Source organism: Phoca vitulina, unplaced genomic scaffold (genome assembly GCF_004348235.1).
Source record: "Phoca vitulina isolate PV1807 unplaced genomic scaffold, GSC_HSeal_1.0 scaffold102, whole genome shotgun sequence".
NCBI lineage: Eukaryota > Metazoa > Chordata > Mammalia > Carnivora > Phocidae > Phoca > Phoca vitulina.
In genome coordinates, this window is record NW_022589805.1 from 1,188,179 (window position 1) to 1,209,236 (window position 21,058).

Genomic DNA, 21,058 nt, shown 5'->3' on the forward strand with positions numbered 1-21,058 from the left:
AGTTGGTAAGAAAAAAAATGAAATAAAACAAAAGGAACAGGCTTAAAAAGAACCCAGGCAGTACATGTCCAAGTCTGGCACTTTTCTACTGAGATGTGTGGAAATGTGCAAATATTCTAGAAGTTCCCTACATCTACCATGTAGCAGTGTTCAGTAGGTAGAATATCCCTTCTACTGCAATGGCTCTGTTTTAAAAGCATAAGATCAACATCAACTCCCCCAACCACGTGACCCTGTCATCACTGAAGAAATGCAGAGAACACTTTTACATATACTTCAGTGAAGTAATGATGTTAGGTGGTGACTACTCTTACCGTGGTAAGCACTGGGTAATGTATAGAATTACTGAATCAATATGTTGTACACCTGAAAACTACTACGACATTGTAGGTCAATTATGCTTCAATTAAAAAAAAAATTGTGCAGGAAGAGTTGAGACAGGTAATAATGACAATGAAGAACAACTGAGGCAATGAAAATGCCATATTGTAAAGAGACAGTCTAAAGACATTTCCTGGGCTCCTAGCAAGAATATAAAAACAGAACATTTGGAAAGCTATGACGGATCGCCTCATGCAAAATCTGGAATGCCAACTTCTGCAAAGATGCACTGGAGCAGCACATATGGTAACATGGAAAGAAGATTTAAACTTAGTTGGGACAAAAATACTTTGACTTTTCACTAACCTACATTTAGATTCCTCTCTTCCTGGAGAATTTATTTTCTTCTCCTTTTGTTACATTTAAGTGTAAAGCTAAATTCAAATTAGAATTGATTTCCAGGATTAAAAAACTTCACCAAAACCATCTCTGATTCAAGAGATTAGCATTTACTGTAGATTAAATGACCTGGTTTATATTATATTGTCTTTTCTAAACAAACGGAAAGTAGAGAAAGAAAAACTGTTATTTAAATAGGTCCAGTTTAACTAAACGCCAGAAATTGAGGGGAATGAATCTTACATTCTCCACCTTCTCAAGCTCAACTTCAGATATCTTCCATTTGTAGCAAGACACTCACCTTTCCTGGCCAAGGAGGATACCGGCCGAGTTTCCCCCTAGAGAAAACACACAGTCAGCATTTGCCCTGGAAAAGCCAGTCCATCTCCTTCAACCCACTCAACATGAAATTTATTTTCCTAACTCTCCACCTGCAACCTCAAGTGCCAAAACAAAAGCTGGCAAACAGGAGTTCTTAATCTGGCTTCCACAGCTGGGCCCAGGAGCCCCAAACTCTTCAGAAATGGAATACAAAAGTGCATAAGGTATGTGCATTCTTTTGGTGACAAGGAATACAGAACAACAAAACCAATCAAGAGTCACTTGTCTAGAGCCTCCCTTGGCGGGGGCTGGGGGGTAGTTTGCTCCCTAAACACAGACTTCCCCTTACAAAGTCTGGTTTAATTCACCGTGAGACCAGCCCGGCTTTGACAAATGCTAATGGAAACCCTCCTCTGGGTCGAGAAGTGAACTACGTCGCTCCAGGGAAGCGGCGACAGTCAGTCTTGGTTCGGGCGGTTGTCTGGCACACAGAAGCAGACCACGAGAGGCACCCAAGAAGGCACTGGTCACTGCCAAGCCTTCGGCTGTAAAGGAGAAGTCTCCCTTCCATTTCTTCGCGGGGCAGCGCCAGCAGTCCGGTTTCGACACCCCCAGCCAAGCCGCCCGCACAGGTCGGTTCCATCGCAACGCGAGTTTTGACGGGCTTGCCCAGGCGAGATGGCCCCGCGGGCTCCCCGGCTCTCCCGCTTTCTGGGGAGCCTCAGGAAGACCCCAAGGACCCGACGTCCGCGGGAGCTGTGCGGCGCCGGAGACTCCCTTCACGGTGGCCGCCGGCGTGCAGGTGCGGAGCGAAGCCCTCCCCCGGGCGGCCCTGGGGCTCAGAGCCCGGCCCGCCGCGGCCACTCTCGCCCTCAGTCCCCCGGGGCCGGGCTGCCCCTTCCGCCCGGCGTCGCTCCCAGCGCCGGCACCTCGTCTCGCCCTCTCTCCGCAGCCTGGAGCGCATAGAAAGGCAGCTCCGGGGCTGGCCGCGAACCCCGCGCCCAGCGGGGGAGCTCCCCGGCGCACCTCGCTTAGCCCTGGCCGCCCGGACTCACCACACCAAATCGCCGAGCCGCAGACTCACAGCCGCCATCTTACCACCCAACCACCGCCGACGCACGGGCCGCCGGGAACATCAAGTCGCCCCGGCGCCGCCCATTGGAGTGCGCCCGGCCACGTGACGGGGGCCGGCTGTCACCGGCCACGCCGCTGCCCTGACGTCACCGCGCCCGCAGGAGTTCATTGGCCGGCCGAGCGGCACGTGACCCGGGTGCCGCGGTCTCGGCGCGCCGGATCCCGGAGACTCCCGGCTCCTTCCCCCTCCCTCCGGCTCGTGACAACGAAGCGCCCGCGGTCTGAGGCGGCGGAGGTGGCGGCGACGGTGTGGCCGTTCGAGTGCGCGAGGGAGCCGGCCTTGCGGCCCGCCCCGCCCCGCCCCTGGGCTCTGGCCTCCAGCCCCCTCCCGTTTGCGCTTCCGTTACGGCCGTTACTCCTGCGCGGGGGCCGGCCGTGTCTCCGCACCGGGAGCTGCCCTGACGGACCTCGGCGCGGCCTGGAAGCCAGCCTCCGCTCGCGCCCAGGGCCCGCGCCGGGCGGGCTCTGAGTGGCCTCGCCCGGGGGGCGGACGGGTCTTTCGGTGCGCGCTTTCTAACGGCCGGCGTCCGGGGAGCGGCTCGGAGCCCGCGTCCGCCGCCTCAAGTTCTCCTGGGGCGCCACTGCAGCCTGCCCAAGGTCCCGAGCTGCTCGACCGACGTGGAGCCGGCGTCTCTCCGCTTCCTCCGGGGCCGGCGCAGCGGCACGGCCGGCGAGGCTCCCCCCGGGCGCGTGGGGACCCGGCCATGGGCCGCGGTGCGGGTTGGCCGCCCGCCGGGAGGCATGGCTCGGGGGCCGGCCGCTAGCAGCGCCGCAGCCCGGGCGCCCGGGCCGGCATGAGGACGGCCGCGGGGGGACGAGTGCGGCCCTCGGGGCCGTAGCCTGCGTCGCGCCGGGGACAAAGGTGCGTGTCTTTGTCGGGACCGGGCTCTCACGTACGCCTTGTTGTAGTTTGACACTTTTAGAGAAGTTGGGAGCTGGCTGTTGTGACAACAGGAAGGCAGATGCTCGCGTAGTTTCAGTACGTGAAAACGAAGTCATTGAATGGGGAACTGTTCACAGCAGTTCAGCATAGGGCCCAAACACTCCGGGTGGAAAATAACGATTTTTGAAAAGGTCCCAATCCCAGTTGCAGACTCCGATGTCTAAGTGTCGACTTAGAGTTTTACTTGAGTCGCCCTCTGCTTGAAAAGGTGGCGGAGGCTCACGCATCTCCTGTAGGTGTTTTTGTTATAGGGGGACTTTGGTTTTAAGAGTGTTTTTTTGTGTGTTTATTTGTTTAGCGAGTTGGCTTGTCCGCAGCTTGGTTTTTCTTGGATTTCAGTTTCCCTAAAGTACCGGCAGTTAGTTTCAGGAGCTGTCATTTACTGTTTTATATTGCCTTAAGGACAAACCGGTAATTGAAAGCACATTTAAGATTCCAGGAAACGATTTCATAAAATTCAACACACGTTCCTAATTTTAAAACTCTTAATTTTTGAGCAATCGAAGGATATTTTAATGGTTTGATAAAATATGTGAATTTTAAATCAACATCCCAGTGGACCTAGAGGCATTCCCATGAGAGTCAGAGCATGGCAAAGAATATATGTTTCATATTATCCTGTAAGTTCTAGCCAATGCAATAAGACATGAAACAAAAATAAGAGACATTTCAGAAAGAAGAAAAAAATCTCATTTCTGGGAATGACAGGACAGCCTATGGGGGGGGGGGGAAGCCATTAAATGAGTTCAGTAAGGAGACTAATTACAGGGGCGCCTGGGTGGCTCAGTCCTTAAGCCTCTGCCTTCAGCCAGGGTCCTGGGATCGAGCCCCACATCGGGCTCCCTGCTCAGTGGGGAGTCTGCTTCTCCCTCTCCCACTCCCCCTGCTTGTGTTCCCTCTCTCGCTGTCTCTCTCTCTGTTAGGTAAATAAGAATCTTAAAAAAAAAAGAGACTACATAATCATACAAAATTAAGTTTTTCTGTTTCACTGATAATCAGTTTGAAAATACAACAGTTAAGAGGATGTATAATGAAAAAAAATGTGTAATTCCTGGGAATAAACCAAGATGCAAAAGAAGGCTAGTGTTTCTTTGATAACACCAGTTGAGGTTTTTTGGGAGGGATGTTTTTGTGTGTACAATACTGTGCTTTTATTTAGAATGATGTTCAACTTGTTAAAATTGAGTATTTATTTATTTATTTATTTTTTAAAGATTTTTATTTATTTGTTTAACACAGAGAGAGAGAGCACAAGTAGGCCGAGCAGCAGACAGAGGGAGAGGGAGAAGCAGGCTCTCCGCCGAGCAGGGAGCCCGATGCGGGGCTCGACCCCAGGACCCTGGGATCATGACCTGAGCCGAAGGCAGCCGCCTAACGACTGAGCCACCCAGGCGCCCCTAAAATTGAGTATTTAAATACCTGGTTTTTCTTAAGCCTTTTAAGTTTTACTCCCACATTTTTTTTTTTTTTAAGATTTTTATTTATTTTGAGAGAGAGAGGAAAAGAGCAGGGTCCAGAGGAGCAGAGGGGGAGGGAGTAGAAGGGGGAAAGAATCCCAAGCCGACTCCAAGCTGAGTGGGATGCGGGGCTTGATCTCAGGACCTGAGATTATGACCTGAGCCCAAACCAAGAGTCATTGAACCAACTGAGCCACCCAGGCGCCCTCCAATTACAAATCTAGGAATAGGGGGCACCTGGGTGGCTCAGTCGTTAAGCATCTGCCTTCGGCTCAGGTCATGATTCCAGGGTGCGGGATCGAGCCCCGCCTCTGACTCCCTGCTCGGTGGGAAGCCTGCTTCTCTCTCTCCCACTTCCCCTGTTTGTATTCCCTCTGTCGCTGTCTCTTTGTCAAGTAAATAAAATCTTAAAAAAAAAAAAACAAATCTAAGAGTAGTTATATAAAAATAAAAATAAAAATATTTGACCCTTGACAAAGCTTCAGTTAAGGTATCAGTTTAAAAAATTACATTCCGCTAAAACAGTGAACTCTTTTTGCAATGTTGAATACCCTTAAATGTTTTAAGCTGCATTTAAAGTTTTTGTTCTTGTTTTTTTTAAGTTTTGTTTTTGTTTTGTTTTGGGCGTGGAGCCCAGAGCCAGTCTTGAACTCACTACTCTGCGATCAAGACCTGATCAACCTACTGAGCCACTCAGGTCCCCTGCATTTAAAGTTGTATATGTTTTTTCTCTCAAATACTTCAAACTTCTAAAATGGTAAACTTATAAGCCTGATGGTAAAATCTTTCCAAAGACATAACTCATGTAAGTCTGATAGATGTAGAAGTTAGGTCTAAATGAACAGTTTCAAACTTCTATTTTTTTAACCATTTCAAATTAAAATTGTAAGTCTAATAGGTTAATCATTAATATGTCTGATTTTTCTTAAATGTTTCAAATAATTTAGTAACAAGTAGCAAGTAATTATTGTGATGATTATAAAATTTAATCCAAAATCTAACTACTAAGTGTTAATATGTTATAGGTTTGATTTACTTTATTCTCTAGTCTTACTTCTAAAGTCACACAACTGAGAGAAGCAGTTTTACCATCTAGGTGAATGAAGTTACAATGTCTAAAATTTGGACCATGATGAGGTTACATTTTAAAAATTACTGCCTGACAGGGACAGGAACCTGGTTGCCCCTTCCAGGGTGAACTTCCTATTATCCCATCTGTTAACTTGAAGGTTCCCTTCTTATAGTGTGACTTTGCCTGCTGTGTCAGTGGGGGACCTTTAAGCCTCAGCTTTCAGCTGTGATTTATTTTCACAACCCAGGGCATCACGAATGTCCTGGGGGCCTTCAAAGTTTTTTTTAGGGGAATTTCTTTCCAACATTTTAGTGCATGATGGTTTTTTGCACTACCAACCTGTTTTGCTGCTGCTAATCACTTTGCTGCCTACTTAGAATAATTTTAACTCTTCATTTTTAGATATTTTATTGCCTGATCTTAGCGATCACAATTTTTGGTCATAGTAGAAAAAAATGAACATTACATGTATGCAAGTAGACATTCTTATATGTGGATATATGTGATATGTGTAAATCTTCCTGAATTAGTTACTAATCATTCATTACTGTCAAAATACAGTGAGCTTTTTTTTGAAACTTGTCAGAATGATTCCTAGGTTGACCTGAAATAATAAATAGGCTGGAATAACTATTATTTTTAAAAGAAGAATAATAAAGATGAATTTTTGATTGAAGATATTAAAATATACCATAAAAATTTTTCAAAACAGTATAGTTTTGGTTAAAGAATGTCTAGATATACTAGACTAGACTAATCTAACAGGTTGGATTTCCGTAATAGATCTTAAGATGTCTAATACATTACTATATAGCATATGCCAAATCAGCAGGGGAAAGAAAGGTTAGTGATTGATGCTGGGAAGAAGCCAAGTTAAAGAGTTCAGTGTGAAAACTAAATTAAAATTTCTTTTATACCTCACTTTAAATTAAACAGTAATGAAGCAGGAAAAAGTAGTTGTAAGAGGTATGACAAGCATTGTATATCTCTATCAAAATTTATAGATTATAAGAATAAATCACTTTTAAAAAGCTGCAATTTTTTCCCAACCATTCCCTTAATGCTGGATATCGAGGTTGTTTTTACCATTTTCCTGTATAAATAAGGCTTCAGTGAATATTTTTATTTAGTGTCATGGTAGAAAGTTCATACTAGAGTGTGAGTTTAAAAAAGCAGGACATAAGATTATACCTGAAGCACACACACAAAAACTATAGTGTGTGTGTGTTTGGATATTTATATTCCATAAACCCTTGGTATTCTGAGCTTTACAATCTATTTTGACCATTTCCAAGCAACTTTGAAGGTCTTTGGCATGTGATAATTTGTCACTTTGCTGAGGCCCAGTTGTGGGTGGACAGAGGCTGGTGTGTTAGGAAATGAGCCGAGCCACACTCCTCCTGAGATGCTGGTTTTTTACTTACCCCAGAGGAGGCAGTACCTTCTGTGAGCTGTTGAAAACTTTCTCATTGTAAATATGGGCCCTAAATGTAAGTGTACTGCTGGTGATGAAAATACAGAGATTTTAAGAAAGATGATTGTCAGCCAGAAAAAAAAAAAGTGTTAGATAAATTAAATGAAAAATATTCTCTGGTGGTGTTTGCAGTGTTGAGGATTCTTTAAGGCTCTGTCAGCATGGATTCTCTAACATATAAGAACTATTGACTAGGCATAGAAAAAAAGACTAGAAAGAAGTATGTTGAACACTATCTCTGATAGGATTTGGGGTGATTTATATTTAAAAATGGTATATTTAAGATGAATAGTATTGAAGGAAAAAAAAGCAATAAGTGGTAATTAAGATCAACTTAACAATGGATTCTTTTTTTTTTTTAAGATTTTATTTATTTATTCATAAGAGACAGAGAGAGAGAGAGAGAGAGAGAGAGAGTGGGGCAGAGGGAGAAGCAGGCTCCCCGCTGAGCAGGGAGCCCGATGCAGGACTCGATCCCAGGACTCTGGGATCATGACCTGAGCCAAAGGCAGATGCTTAACCATCTGAGCCACCCAGGCGCCCAACAATGGATTCTTCTTGACAATGAAATTCTTTTAAGCTTGAATCTGAATAGCTGAACAGGAAAAATCATCATTTTTATCATCTTGGTTTGACCTGGCCCTTCTTTTAATGTTAACAGAAGCCATGCAGTGACACCTGCTAAGACTTGTTGGTAGCCATGTCGGAGCCCCACAGGGTCCAGTTCACCTCTCTCCCAGGTTCTCTGAATCCTGCATTTTTGAAGAAATCCCGGAAAGAGGAGGTTGGGGGAACAGAACAGCATCAGGACTCTGAGCCGGCTGCAGCAGCTGTTCGGATTACACTCACCCTCTTTGAGCCAGATCACAAGCGCTGTCCAGAGTTCTTCTACCCGGAGCTGGTGAAGAACATACGAGGGAAGGTGAAAGGCCTTCAACCTGCAGACAAGGTACGCCCCAGCAGCCCCAGACTCAGTCTGCAGATATAATGCGTGGGACATCCTGTGCAAAAGGGACTTCTGGAAGGTGGAAGCAAGATTAGAAAGGCTCTGGCTATCCCAAGATCACGGCACTCAGTCCAAAGCAGTTACAAGGTGTGCTGGTTTTGCCTCTGGGCAGGAAAGGATAGAATTCTTTCTAGAACCATTTTCCTGATTTATGCTAGAGAGAACACTGTACATCCAAGGCTAATATGAATTATGGCTAATAATAAACAATGAAGCCTTTCATGCCAAGGTGTGCATGTTATGTGTAAATGTGACCAGCCCCTGGCTGTTACAGCACTGGAATTTTGTGCTGGACATTTTTCTTTTCCAATGGAATCTCACTCTGCCTGGTGTGAGGGCAGACAAAAAAAGACACTGACTGCTCATGTCTTCTGAACAGTGAGATTCGGGATAGTTTCTTTACTTGGATGGATAGAAACCTATTTTTATGGGAGTTTTTTTATATTTTGTTTGTCAGAATTGGGTTGTACCTTTCAGGTCTTTTGAGAATCAGTTTGATTTCTTAAATGTTTTTTAAAATGACCTATTTATTTTCCTGGCAGATTTGTTATGCTCTTTAGTATGGAACTTCTCAAACATGCACAGAATAGGAGAGTAGTATAATGAGCCCCCATGTACCCATCACCAGCTTCAGCTATTACTGATGTTCTGATAATTCATTAACATTGTAAAATTAAAAAAAACTATTTACTGAATTAAATACATAAAAAAGTGCATATATGATAAATTCATAACTTGATGCGTTTTCACAAACTCAACACACCCTTGTATCCTGTGCCTGGATTATAAAATGTAATATTTTCCAGAACACCAGAAACCCTCTTCCTGCCCTTCCAAAATACTACCCACGCCCACTGCCCTGATTTTCGACAGCTTAGATCAGTTTTACACATTTTTGTGTTTTACATAAACGGAACAGAATCCTACAGCATGGGTAGGAAATAGGTGAAGAGCACAAGCACCTACCCTGGTGCACTATGCTAGGCTCTGAGGCAAAGGTTAGTAGGGTCCCACACTTGGAGTATTTTGGTCTCTAGAGTGGCTCTTAGTAAAATGAGGATCAGCCTAGTACCTGGCTGACAGGGTGTTTGAGGGTAGAATGAGATCATGTAGGTACAATTTTTAGCGGCATAACTCAGTGGCCAGTGTTCCTTCCTTCTAATTCACTGTTGTGCTTTTGGGGGTGAGTGCCTTTGGTTAGGAGGATTATCTATTTTCTTTGCTCAGACAAAAATGTGTTTCCTTGATTAAGATCTGATTAGCTGAATGGAGGCCAGTAAGTTTGTGCCAAGGGTCAACCTTTTATATGAGGGCTATTGGGCAAGATGAGAAAAAATAATTTCAAATCCGTTCATGATTCCTTTTGCAAAGTAGGAATGGGATCTTCTTCCTTGAGAGGAAGAGACAGTAGCAGGAATTGGTTGAGGTCTTTATATATGGGCTCAACTGAAATTAGAACTCTAGTGCTCTGATTTCACCTCTCTGAGGGATCTAGAAGTTCTTCTCCATTGCAGGAAAATGTTTGGAGCATACACAGAGAACTTTGGATTCAGTTTCAGGGGATTCACTCCTGGACTTCAGATTCAGAACCCTGAATCTTTGTGTCTACTCTGTGGTTTTCAAAGTATTATGTAATCTGACAGATTCATATAGTAATTCAGTTAGCATATGTTTCTTATAATGTAAAGGCACTGGGTGAGATGCTGAGGACTATATAAAGGTGGAGAAGCCACTATCCCAGCCTCAAAGGAACTTTCAGTCCTGTAGGTACTTTAGAATTATGCCAACACAGGTACCAGGAGTTACAATGTGGCAGTTGTTTAAGTCTGATACAAATACAAAGCCCTGCAGGGCTTGGACAGCAGAGAGCTTACATCCCGGATGCTGTGTTTGGACAGAGTTGGACCTTCATGCATGCAGGAAGTAGTACTTTTTGGACAACTACTCTTTGCAAGACATAAGAGAGTACACGTTGTATCTAGTACTGCTCTAGATTCCTGGAATTTTTTTTAACCTTTTTTTTTTTTAGATTTTATTTATTTGAGAGAGAGAAAGAGCACACAAGAAGTGGGAGCACCAGAGGGAGAGGGAGAAGCAGGCTCTCTGCTGAGCAGGGAGCCCAATGTGGGGCTCGATCCCAGGATCCTGGGATCATGACCTGGAGCCGAAGGCAGATGCTTAACCGACTGAGCCACCCAGGCGCCCCAGATTGGTGGCATTTCTTAAAATTATTTGAATCACTTAGGTTATATGTGATCATTATAGAAAACTTTAGAAGGTACAGATGAGTGCATGTTTTAAAGACCACTCACTTGTGGCTCTTATATGTACGTTCCACAATATCTCATTTAACTGGTCCTTCATGAGTGGATGGGATTCCAGTGGGCAGGGATGGGAGGGTGGGGTAATAGAGTTTTGTCTTAAGATAGGCATCCAATCTTTAGTGATATTGGTCTACTCTGAAGTCTTAAATGTATTTGGCATAGGAGTCTTTTATTAAAATTAAGTTTCCTTGCCAGAGAAGCTTAAAGTCCAACTCTGGAAAATTTACTTGAGAAAAATGCAACAGTAAGTTTATGGAGTAGAAATAAACTTTGGAAAACCACATGAAAATATTTGGAATGCATATTGACATTGGGAGGAAAGACGAGATTACTGATCCATCAAGATAAGCTTCCAGGGAAAGGGAATGCTGTGAACCTGGTTTTGACTTTTGGTAGCAGTGAAGGAAGTGCAAGTTCATACCACTCTACTAACCAGTACAGCAGAATAGCTCTCAAGGGCTTGCACTACTTTCACTGCGTTCTTAACCTTTTTGAGCTATTGACTGCTTTGGAAGTCAATGAAGCCTATGGACCTTCTTAGAGTAATGTTTTTAAATGCGTAAAATAATTTTTAGGGTTACAAAGAAAACCAGTTATATTGAAACACAGTTCTATACAGGTTGAGCATCCCTAACTAAAGGCCCTTTGCTATATTTGGAGCCCTCTAGGACCTAATGCTCTGGTGGGTGATTGTAGGCGTTTAGTTTTGTTGAATTACATGAATGGAAACTTTATTTTCTTAAGCAACGAAGGTAAACCTTTTGGGACAGTAGCATGTATTTTTTCTTGTCTTTTCTGAAACAGTTGTTTTTATTATGCAGTTTATGCGTATTGAGTAGTCAGTGCAGGTATTATGAATAGGATTGTGGGAATTTTTTGTGACTCTTATTTTTGTGGAATGGTCTCTTTACAGAAGAAAGATCTCTCAGATCCTTTCAATGATGAAGAAAAGGAAAGGCATAAAGTGGAGGCCCTTGCCCGGAAATTTGAAGAAAAATATGTAAGATTCCTCTCTTGGGCAACAAAACAACCTCGTTGAGTGGGAGAGGTTTCCAGACATTTTTATGTTCCTTTAGTGGATTATCATCTAAACAAGTACAGAGGTTGGAGAGAACAAAATGCAGTTATTAGATAAATGCATTAAGGTACAGACAATGCATGTGGCAGGCGCTAGTATGTGAAGCTAAGTGGATGAATGAGCAAGAAGGGCGTTTTACTCCTAGAATTTATGCTTAGAATGAGAGTTTTGATACAAAGCATACAAAGCCATTTAGTTCCTTCTGTCTTAGGCCATTTTGTGCAGATACAGATCTGTTCTATTTTAGAAGGTCTTCAAGGGAATGGGGTTTGGGGTGGGCTTAGGGGTGTGTGTGTGTGTGACCCACTGATTTACAACCTTTAGTCACTAGTTGATGGAATTCAAGGCAACAATTAATTCTGTGTATCAGAAAAAGCACGTGACCTCAGACTTAAAACATTTGTTGTTAAGAGGGTAGGCCTTATGCTATGGGTTTTTACCATAGTTACACATGGAAAAAGCACATGACCTATTTTAAATTTTAGGGTGGAAAGAAACGTAGAAAAGATCGGTTACAGGACCTGATTGACATGGGGTACGGTTACGATGAATCTGACTCCTTCATCGATAATTCTGAGGCGGTAAGTCTTTACTGAAAATGCCATTGGAACCACCACACCCCAGCTTCTATTGGTGATGGCCTGGAGGTGGAGATTGGGTCAGTGTGCGCATGCCCTCTGTGAAGGAAAGGCTGCCCTGGTGAGTTAGAGAGAGAGGAAGTGACATGCTTGATCTGGCCATGGTTCCCTTACTAAAAATGATGACCAGATCTGTCCAAACACCTTTGAGCTAGGACATTTGTGGTTGACCAGAAGCAGGCCTTAGCACGCTGTCTGAAAAGTGGCAGAAGAACAGAGTCATATCTGCTCTGTCAAGACCCACTCTGCACCTTTGGACTATTTATTAGTACCAGAACTTGGAGCTGACCATTTGTTTTCCCCCCTTCAGTATGATGAGCTTGTTCCTGCTTCTTTGACTACAAAGTATGGAGGATTTTACATTAACTCTGGAACCCTGCAATTTAGACAAGCATCAGAATCTGAGGATGACTTCATTAAAGAAAAGAAGAAAAAATCTCCAAAGGTTAGAACGATCCTTGCTTTTGGATTTCAGAAGTGCTTTTTTTACATGACTTTATAAGATCAGTAGGTGACTTGCCAGAATGTCTGCTGGTTTAGGATGGCTCAGGAGCTTGGTGGAAAGGCATGAGCCCTGCCGAGGCTGACAGGTCACTACTCACACCTGTACCGTGGCCAGGTGCTGTGGACCTGGAGGTGTCCACGCCTGTGTCCCAGCAGGCTCGGCAGGGATTTGTTTCTCAAGGTGGTCTCAGGGTGGGGACTAGGGCAGTGAAGGGTGTGGAGTGAGGGGAGTTTGCACCAGCCTTGCTGTGTCTCTTCTGTGGACATGTAGAGGACTTCAGTTCCCAGGGCTGTCACCCCAACAAAAACAAGTTAGCCTTAAGATCAGTGTATTTTGAAATCTGCCCACCACTGTTTAAACAAGAGGTAGGGCCCATATACAGCTAACTTGAACTAGAAAAGTTTCAGGCTACAGAATGGCCTCTTGCCTCAGCCCTGGGTGCTTCCAGGAGACACTGTCAATGGGAACACTGTATTGACCTGCTGCAGGTCTGTGGTCCAGGGACCGATCTGAAAGCTGTTGCTCATGAAGGAAATAAGGCAGCTCTCAGGATGTCCCCTGGGCGGAGCAAGGCCAGTGCTGTGTAGTGCACTTGCTCCCTGAGTTAGGGAGCCGTGTAACTGTGCCTTGTCTTTAATTCTCAGAAGCGGAAGTTGAAGGAAGGTGGTGAGAAGATAAAGAAGAAGAAAAAAGATGACACTTATGACAAGGAGAAGAAATCGAAAAAGTCCAAGTTTTCCAAAGCCGGGTGAGAGGCAGCAGCTTCTTTGCTAGGATAAAATCTGAACTGTTAGGGCAGGACACCTGGGAGCTGATGTGCCCTCCTCCTCACAGCTTCAGAAGAAGCAGCAGGGCCTGGCCTTCTGTTCCCCTCACGCCTCCCACAGTGCCCTTGTGGGCATTGGTGCTCTCACATCTCTGTGTGTCAGACATGGGACTTCTCTCTGGCCCTCTGTCAGTGTTGGCAGCGATTTCTGTCACTGTGTGACTGCTGATGTTTCTTGTTCTCTTGGGCACCCCTCCTCTGCCCCAGTTCTCCTTCCGTCTCTGCCACTTCCCTTTGTCTTCTGTGGTCCTGCTGTCTTCGCCTCACTTGGTCTCACCCCAGCTGCCCTTCAAGTTGCTGCTGCTACTCCTGCTTATTCCCTTTAAATATTTTTCTTGCCCCCCACCCCTTTTTTGCAACCTTTTATTTCAGCCTGGCAGTGGTTTTTAAAAACACATCGGATATTTAGCATTCTGTGACAGTGTTTTGCTAACCTGTATTAAATCTCAAGCTTTGGTCCCAGCAAGAAAGAGCTCCATATGCCAAGAGGAGGGAGGAGGACTAACAGGGTGGTCTTGTGACTGAGGTTCCTGGAGACAGTTGCGCTGGGAGCAGGGGCTGTCTCTCGTGAATTTCCCTTTTGAGGTGTACTGCAGCCCTCCTAACCAGTTTCCTCCTTGCTTGCAGCTTCACGGCCCTCAATGCCAGTAAGGAGAAGAAGAAAAAGAAATATTCTGGGGCTTTGAGTGTTAAAGAGATGCTAAAGAAATTTCAGAAGGAGAAGGAGGCTCAGAGAAAGAGGGACGAAGACCATAAGCCCGTAGCGGTCTCGTCAGTGGAAGCTCAGGGCCTGCGGGAATTGGAGGGCACCTCTGACCCCTTGCTCTCACTCTTTGGCTCCACTTCTGACAACGACTTGCTCCAGGCAGCCACTGCCATGGACTCGCTGACTGATTTGGACTTGGAGCAGCTGCTCAGTGAGTCTCCAGAAGGAAGCCCCTTCCGTGATATGGATGATGAGAGCGATTCCCTTGGGGTGGGACTGGACCAGGAATTCAGGCAGCCCTCTTCCCTCCCTGAAGGCCTGCCTGCACCCCTGGAGAAGCGCGTTAAGGAGCTGGCTCAGGTATGGTGACACAGAGTGGCCGGGCTTTCCTGGAAGCGGTTTGGGCAGATTGACGCTGGTTCTGCATCACATGAAGCTCGCTGCCCAGAGCAATTCTTAGTGAGTTGGTAGTTTCAGTGTAAGCTTTTCCAAGCTCTCTTCTCCTCCCAAGTGAGGAAACCGTGTAAGCTCTGCGCATCAGGCATCATTTTTAGGCCTTTTGTGGTTCTTTCACTCCTGGAAAATCTACTTTCTTCTCGGGGGGAATTTCTGTCTTTCCATTTCCTGCCTATCAGTTCCTTCCCCACAAATATCTTTCCTTTGGTGCAATAGACTGACAATAGTGTTGGCAGCAGGCAGCTGAGGCACAGATCCGTCATTTTAGTAATCTTTTGAAAGTTTTCAAAATTCACAAAAGTTTGCAGATGAATGTTACACATAGAGTACGTGCTGAAACTGGGTTTCCGTTGCTCCTTGGACTTGCCCATCATCAGCGTTAGGTAGTGATTACAGGAATGCCTAAGGTGTGGTAAATAAAAAGGAGCTGAACCTTAATATTGTCCGTGAACCATTAAAAACAGCGACAGTCTTTGGGCTATAGCAGCCGTTGGCAATTGGGAGTTGATTTCTAGAGTGCTGAGAATTGTCAATTCGGTAATGTATTACTGGCATAAACCAAGCATGGGTCGTTAGTTATGATGACTTTTAGCTAAAAAAGCATTTTACCTTGGGCATCATGACTTACAATGCAACTCCTGTGGCATTTATACCCTGTAGCTTAAGTATTAAGCCAGTGATTCTCACAGGATTTCAGAATCACTGTGACATGAAATCTCTCTTGTGTTTTAGGGTAGGGTAAAATGTTAACCACCGCTACAAATGATTTTCTTGTTTCCAAGAAATATTTAAGCACAACATGCAAAGTAAAGCAAATGTCTTACTTGGATTTCTAGTTCTTCCTCGTTAGCCTATGTGCAGTATTCTGTTTGAATGTGATGATATAAATGAATTGTGCCATGTTAGGGATTCAGAGTATATCTTAATAGGACATTAAGGTGAAAGTAGTTGAATCTGAACTTGGCATGTTTAAGCATACTGTTCTGTGTTTGCTCTCAGAATTTATGTTTAAAAAAATTACTCCTTGTTCTTCTCAATCCTCTGGTTTGTAATCAAATTGTTTTGTAGTTTCTGAAAGTCTTGTTAAGTAAGTTGAGTGAGGTATATGTGGCAGTAGCCAGTCGTTTCTTTAGAGAAAAGTCAAAACCATTCTTGGATGTGTCCCTACCCCCACCATAGGTAGTGCTCTAGTCTGATAACTTAGACTCATTATTTCAATTTCTTGGGAAAGATGGACCAATTCAATGGAAACAAAGTGGCTTAACATGAATCGGCGTTGGGTTATGATTCAAGTAAGTCTCGCTTTCTGGAGTCCCCTGGATGAACCCTGAGCAAGCAGTCCTTCCTCAGTGATTACCAAGTTCTCTCTTGGGACAATGGAGACAGGGTTCTGGATCCCACAGATAAAGTAGGCTTGGGTTTTGGTGGGAAGGGTGACCAGGACAAATTGACATACTGAAATGAAAATACAGTGTTCGTATGTGAAATCGATACTCAGTCATCACCTGGCCCTTCTACTATAACAGTGTTAAGAAACTTTGGGAAATGGGGTAGAAAATGGGGATTACCCATCATTCTGCCAATCTGAAAACTATTTTCAATTTGCTTATTCCTTTCTAGCTTCTGTGTATGTTTTTATGCAGTTGTAATTATAGTTGTGAATAATTGTTTCCTGCTTTCTTCACTTAATAAATATTATTCTAAAGCCCTCATCACTTTTGATGGTTGCATGGAAAAGAAGGCTTATTCTTGGAAAGTTACTTAATGCCATTCCAAAGGATCCCCAGGGGCTCCATTCCCACCAGGGCCTGTACTTGGGTACTTGGAGCCTCCCACATGTGTGCACAAGTGCTCTAAACCCATACCTCTCTGAGAATCTGCTGGGAAAACTATTCTTCCCAGGGGAATTCCAAAAGTCACCCATGGATATTTCAATCCTTAATAAGGAGCCCTGTCCTCAGTCTTAAACTGGACATTTTGTTTTTAAAATTTAAATTAAACCTAAAATTTAAATTAAATAACTGTAATGTTAGTAGTGTTATGTGTTTCTCACTTTATTTTTCACTCCCCTTATTATCTTTTTTCCTCTTCTTTATAAGCTTGTTTACATTTAAAATTTTGGCCCTAGATGATGATAAGTGTATCAGTTTCTACTGTTATCTAGAAAACTGCCCAAATCTTAGGGCTTCAAAGAGCAATTCATTTCTCCTGACTCTGGGTGGCTGGGCAGTTCCTCTTCTGGTCCTGCTTGGTTCACTCTTGTGGCTGCGTTCAGCTGGCAAGTTGGCTGGGTGCTGGGACGGCTGAGACGTCTGTCCCCTCCCTCCTCTGATCTTTGATCCTGGGTTTCTTCAGGGTATGGCAGTTTCAGGGCAACATTTCAAGAGAATGAAGGTGGAAGCTGCAAGGCCCATAAGATCTAGCCATAGAAGTTGTGTGTTCACATCACTTCTCCCACTCTATTGGTAAAGCAAGTCGCAAGAGCAAACCAGTTTGGAGGTTTGGGAAATTAGAGGCCACCTCCTTGTGGCAGAATGCATGTACTGGGAGGGAAGGGATCTGAAGTCCTGTTTGCCATCTACCACATTTCCTAAAAAGATTCTAATCTGATATGTATTCATCCCTTAGGGATTAATATTTGCTGTGGGAAGCAAAAATTAGATTTACCTTCTAACTAGATGTGATGCTTAAAACTTTGAAAACTTACATATGTTAAAGAGGTATCCCAAGAGGGCCGCCTTGGTGGATGCCCAAGCAATGGTCACTGTTTCTTATGTTAGCCTGTTTTTCATTTCCTGTTCCCTTGTACTGTACATTTTTATAGACCCCAAGGAATCCAGGGGTTTGATTTGATGGCCTTACCCTGTCTGCAGTTAATATTCTTGATTGTGCCTTTTGTCTTGGTTGGTGGAAAGTTCAGGTGTGTTGCCCCCCCCCCCCCCCCCCAAGGTTATTTGTCTTGATGTAGTTTGGCAACTACTCCTCTTGGTCCATACAGATGACCCAGGTCTGTTGACTCAAGCATAAAATGGGAACAATACTGAGGAAAGAAAAGAAACAGAAACCCCATGTCACCCACTCCTCTAATCTACCTGCTCACAGCTTACCCTCCTATAGACTTAGAACTCCTACATCACAAATCCAGGGAGACCTGGATCCAAGGAGAAAAAGAAAAAAACCCAAAAAACTAACCTGTTTGATCTTTTCTAAAAAGAAAATCATACCAGCAAAAACAGGTACAGTATATAAGGTTCTGATTTAGGTGCTAAGAGGCTGTAAGTGGCTTTTCTTATAATTAAAACAGCTTATTAAAGGGCTGTTGAAACTATTATAAATCAGCATGATTGGGCTGTTTGGTTTAACTTCATTGCCTAATTAATCTAGGATTGATCAATTTATACAACTCCTTAGGCAAGGGTGTCTCTTCTTAGGGTTGAGGAGCCTCACTTATTTGTGGAAGACTATCAGATATAAATCTGATTGTTCTTTTAATTAGATTTATTTAAAAATACAACACTTAAGTGGCGCCTGCGTGGCTAGTCGGTTGAGCATCTGACTCTTGGTTTTGGCTCAGGTCATGATCTCAGCGTTGTAAGATTGAGCCCCACGTCAGGCTCCATGCTCAGCTGGGAGTCTGCTTCTTGCCCTCTGCTCCTCTTCCTGTTCACGCACTCTCTGTCTCTTTGTTTCTCTCTCAAAGTATTATTTATTTATTTATTTATTTTTTTTTTTTGACAGAGAGAGACAGAGAGGGAACACAAGCAGAGGGAGTGGGAGAGGGAGAAGCAGGCTTCTCACGAGCAGGGGAGCCCCATGCGGGGCTCGATCCTAGGACTCCGGGATCATGACCCAAGCCGAAGGTAGACGCTTATCGACTGAGCCACCCAGGCGCCCCTCTCTCAAAGTATTTAAAAAAAAATATATATATATATATAGCACTTGATTAATTATCTCAGTATAAAACCAGACCCTCAGAGATAATTGTCTACACAATTGAAAAGGCATCAGAAAAAAATCTTCTTAAAAAGTATATAGCCAGAAAGCCTCTGACGCATTGGAGGAACTGGCTGATATCTAAAAATAAAATTTGAATGGAAACCTGAGCTTGTTGATAGGTCTGACAAACTGGGGCATTTGAAATACATGTTAAAGTAATCAGATTGAATTAATATGGAAGTGCTTCTGGATCTTGTAAGTAGCAATGTGTAAGCTTAAGCAAAAGAATGACTCAGTTTTATTTTCTCTCAAACTAAAATCATACTCTTAGTACATTAGAAGTGCCAAGAATTCTGAATCCTTCTGAAAATGTAAGAAATTGGCAGGTGAATGGATTAAAAGTCATGCCTTTATTTCATTTCCATCCGTCCATTTCACCCCCTTTCATCCTGGGCCTTTGCACTTCCTCCCTCCCTCCGGGGTCTGCAGAAGCTTGAGTTTTGCGTATCTTCTGCAAGTTCTGTTTGTCAGTTCCAAACTTTCTTCCTCTGGTTGCATTCTTTCAGTAACACCTGTTTTTCCTTCATGCATTCACTCAGGCAACACTTATTAAGCTCTGTTATGTGATAGGCAGCTGTGGGAAGTATATTGACAAATAAGATTCAGTTCTTGTTCTCCATGAGCTTGTTTTGTAAATGGACCAGTAGATATGTAAACATCTGGCTGTAGGACAGAGCAGAATGAGGTAAGCTCTGTGATGTTTGGGTGGTCAAGCAGATGGTCAGGTGAACAGCCAGCTTTGAGGAGGTAAGACAGAAGCTCCTTGAGGTACATAGGAATCAGACTGGAGGCAATAGACTTGGCCAGGCTCAGTGGTGAGATGGTCTTATAGGAAGGCACGGCATAGAGCTGGGGATGGACAAGGAGTTGTTGAGTTGTTGGATGGTGGGGACCCCCTGGAGTGTGGTAGGGGATGGGAGCTGGAGTGGCTGGCTGGGGCCAGATCCTGGAGAATCATAAATGCCACATAAAGGAGTTTGGATTTGATTCTGGGCTTGGAGAGAGCTACCTAAGGGTTTTAAAGAAGGGAGTGGAAGGATTTCAGGAGGATGGAGTATAGTTATTAGAAGTAGGGAACACAGAAGTAGGAGCAGAAGCTAATGGGTTTGGTCTTGGGTAAGTTGAGTGTCCATACCAGAGGATCATCCATTCACAGAAGTAATTGGAAATTCTAACCCAGAGCTTAGAAAAAAGGGTATAGGGCTAGAGATTTAGATTTGAGAGATCTATGGGCATTATGTGTTATTTCAAAGCTGTGAAGGAGAAGAAAGTATTAGGAGAAGGTAGTTCTAGATAGAACTTTGGGCTCCATCTCTATTTAAGGAGTTAATGGAGAAGATGGAGAGGGAGCAGAGGTAGGAAAAGGACCCAGAGGATACGGTGAGGGAAGGCAAATCGGGTGATGGGAAAGTGGAGGGTGGTTCTCAGTGCCTACAGTCTGAGGGCTTGATCAGGGTTGATTGTTTTAGACAATCATCTTACTGCCTTTGTTTGTGGTCATTATTCTATATCAAGCCTGATTTTAGATACTTTATTTTTGCCTAAAGCCTTTGGACCAGCAGCTCTTGGGTTTAGATCAGTGGTTCTCACTTCCCTCTGCACTTTAGAGTTACCTTTTAAAGAAACAGATTCCTGGGGCGCCTGGGTGGCTCAGTCGTTAAGCGTCTGCCTTCGGCTCAGGTCATGATCCCAGGGTCCTGGGATCAAGCCCCGCATCGGGCTCCCTGCTCCGCAGGAAGCCTGCTTCTCCCTCTCCCACTCCCCCTGCTTGTGTTCCCTCTCTTGCTGTGTCTCTCTCTGTCAAATAAATAAAATCTTTAAAAAAAAAAAAAAAAAAGAAAGAAAAACAGATTCCTGGGCCTCATCCCCAGAGATTCTGATGTGATGGGTCAAGGGTGGGGAAAGCTGCCAGGTAATTCCAATATGCAGCTGAATATGAGAACCAGTGGTGCAGACTTTTGCCGTGATTGCTTTCCTGACTTCTGCACTCAGTGCCTTGGCTGCCATCCAGGGTGCTGATTGTGTTCTCATGGGAAGCAAAAGACTGTACAGTAGCCTGCGCTGCTACTTGTGTCAATAGGTAGGAAGGTGTGTTAGTAGTTCAAATGGTCTGGGTCATAGAGTTTGTGATACACTCTAAGTAGATTGTGAATTTCCCAAAAATTACAATGTCTGTAAATGCTAAAGCAGCACTTTATTATTATTTAGGGGTGAGGGGGGATAAAGACCTTTGAATTTTGCGGTTTTGTTGAAGTTCTTAATTGTTTTTATATTGTAGACGTATGGAAATACCAACTCACAGTTGAGGTGACAGACTGCCATTCACAGGAGTTAACTAGCTGGTTGAACCAAATGCCTCCTGATTGCTTTGACGCTATGATTTTCTTTTATGTGACTGTCAT

At 44.1% G+C, this 21,058-nt stretch overlaps 2 protein-coding genes across 8 annotated transcripts in view; one reads left to right on the forward strand and one right to left on the reverse strand.

Moving 5' to 3' along the window:
• The window catches only part of GLYR1 (glyoxylate reductase 1 homolog), a 34,008-nt gene extending 31,809 nt beyond the window's left edge, over positions 1-2,199 (reverse strand). For 3 of the 4 annotated variants that reach the window (XM_032397674.1, XM_032397672.1, XM_032397671.1), the window contains exons 1-2: positions 2,097-2,199; positions 1,022-1,058 (exon numbers count right to left, since the gene is read on the reverse strand). In XM_032397674.1, the coding sequence (XP_032253565.1) occupies positions 1,022-1,058; positions 2,097-2,134 (75 nt within the window). In that variant the 5' untranslated portion in view covers positions 2,135-2,199. The remainder of the gene's footprint in view (positions 1-1,021; positions 1,059-2,096) is intronic. The other variant, XM_032397670.1, reaches the window with a different exon arrangement.
• A 111-nt stretch (positions 2,200-2,310) lies between these two features.
• UBN1 (ubinuclein 1) overlaps positions 2,311-21,058 on the forward strand; it is a 39,383-nt gene continuing 20,635 nt past the window's right edge. For 2 of the 4 annotated variants that reach the window (XM_032397662.1, XM_032397664.1), the window contains exons 1-7: positions 2,311-3,037; positions 7,783-8,070; positions 11,365-11,451; positions 12,015-12,110; positions 12,478-12,612; positions 13,317-13,420; positions 14,126-14,564. In XM_032397662.1, the coding sequence (XP_032253553.1) occupies positions 7,822-8,070; positions 11,365-11,451; positions 12,015-12,110; positions 12,478-12,612; positions 13,317-13,420; positions 14,126-14,564 (1,110 nt within the window). In that variant the 5' untranslated portion in view covers positions 2,311-3,037; positions 7,783-7,821. Of the gene's footprint in view, positions 3,038-7,684; positions 8,071-11,364; positions 11,452-12,014; positions 12,111-12,477; positions 12,613-13,316; positions 13,421-14,125; positions 14,565-21,058 lie in introns of those variants that run through there. The other 2 variants (XM_032397665.1, XM_032397663.1) reach the window with 2 other exon arrangements.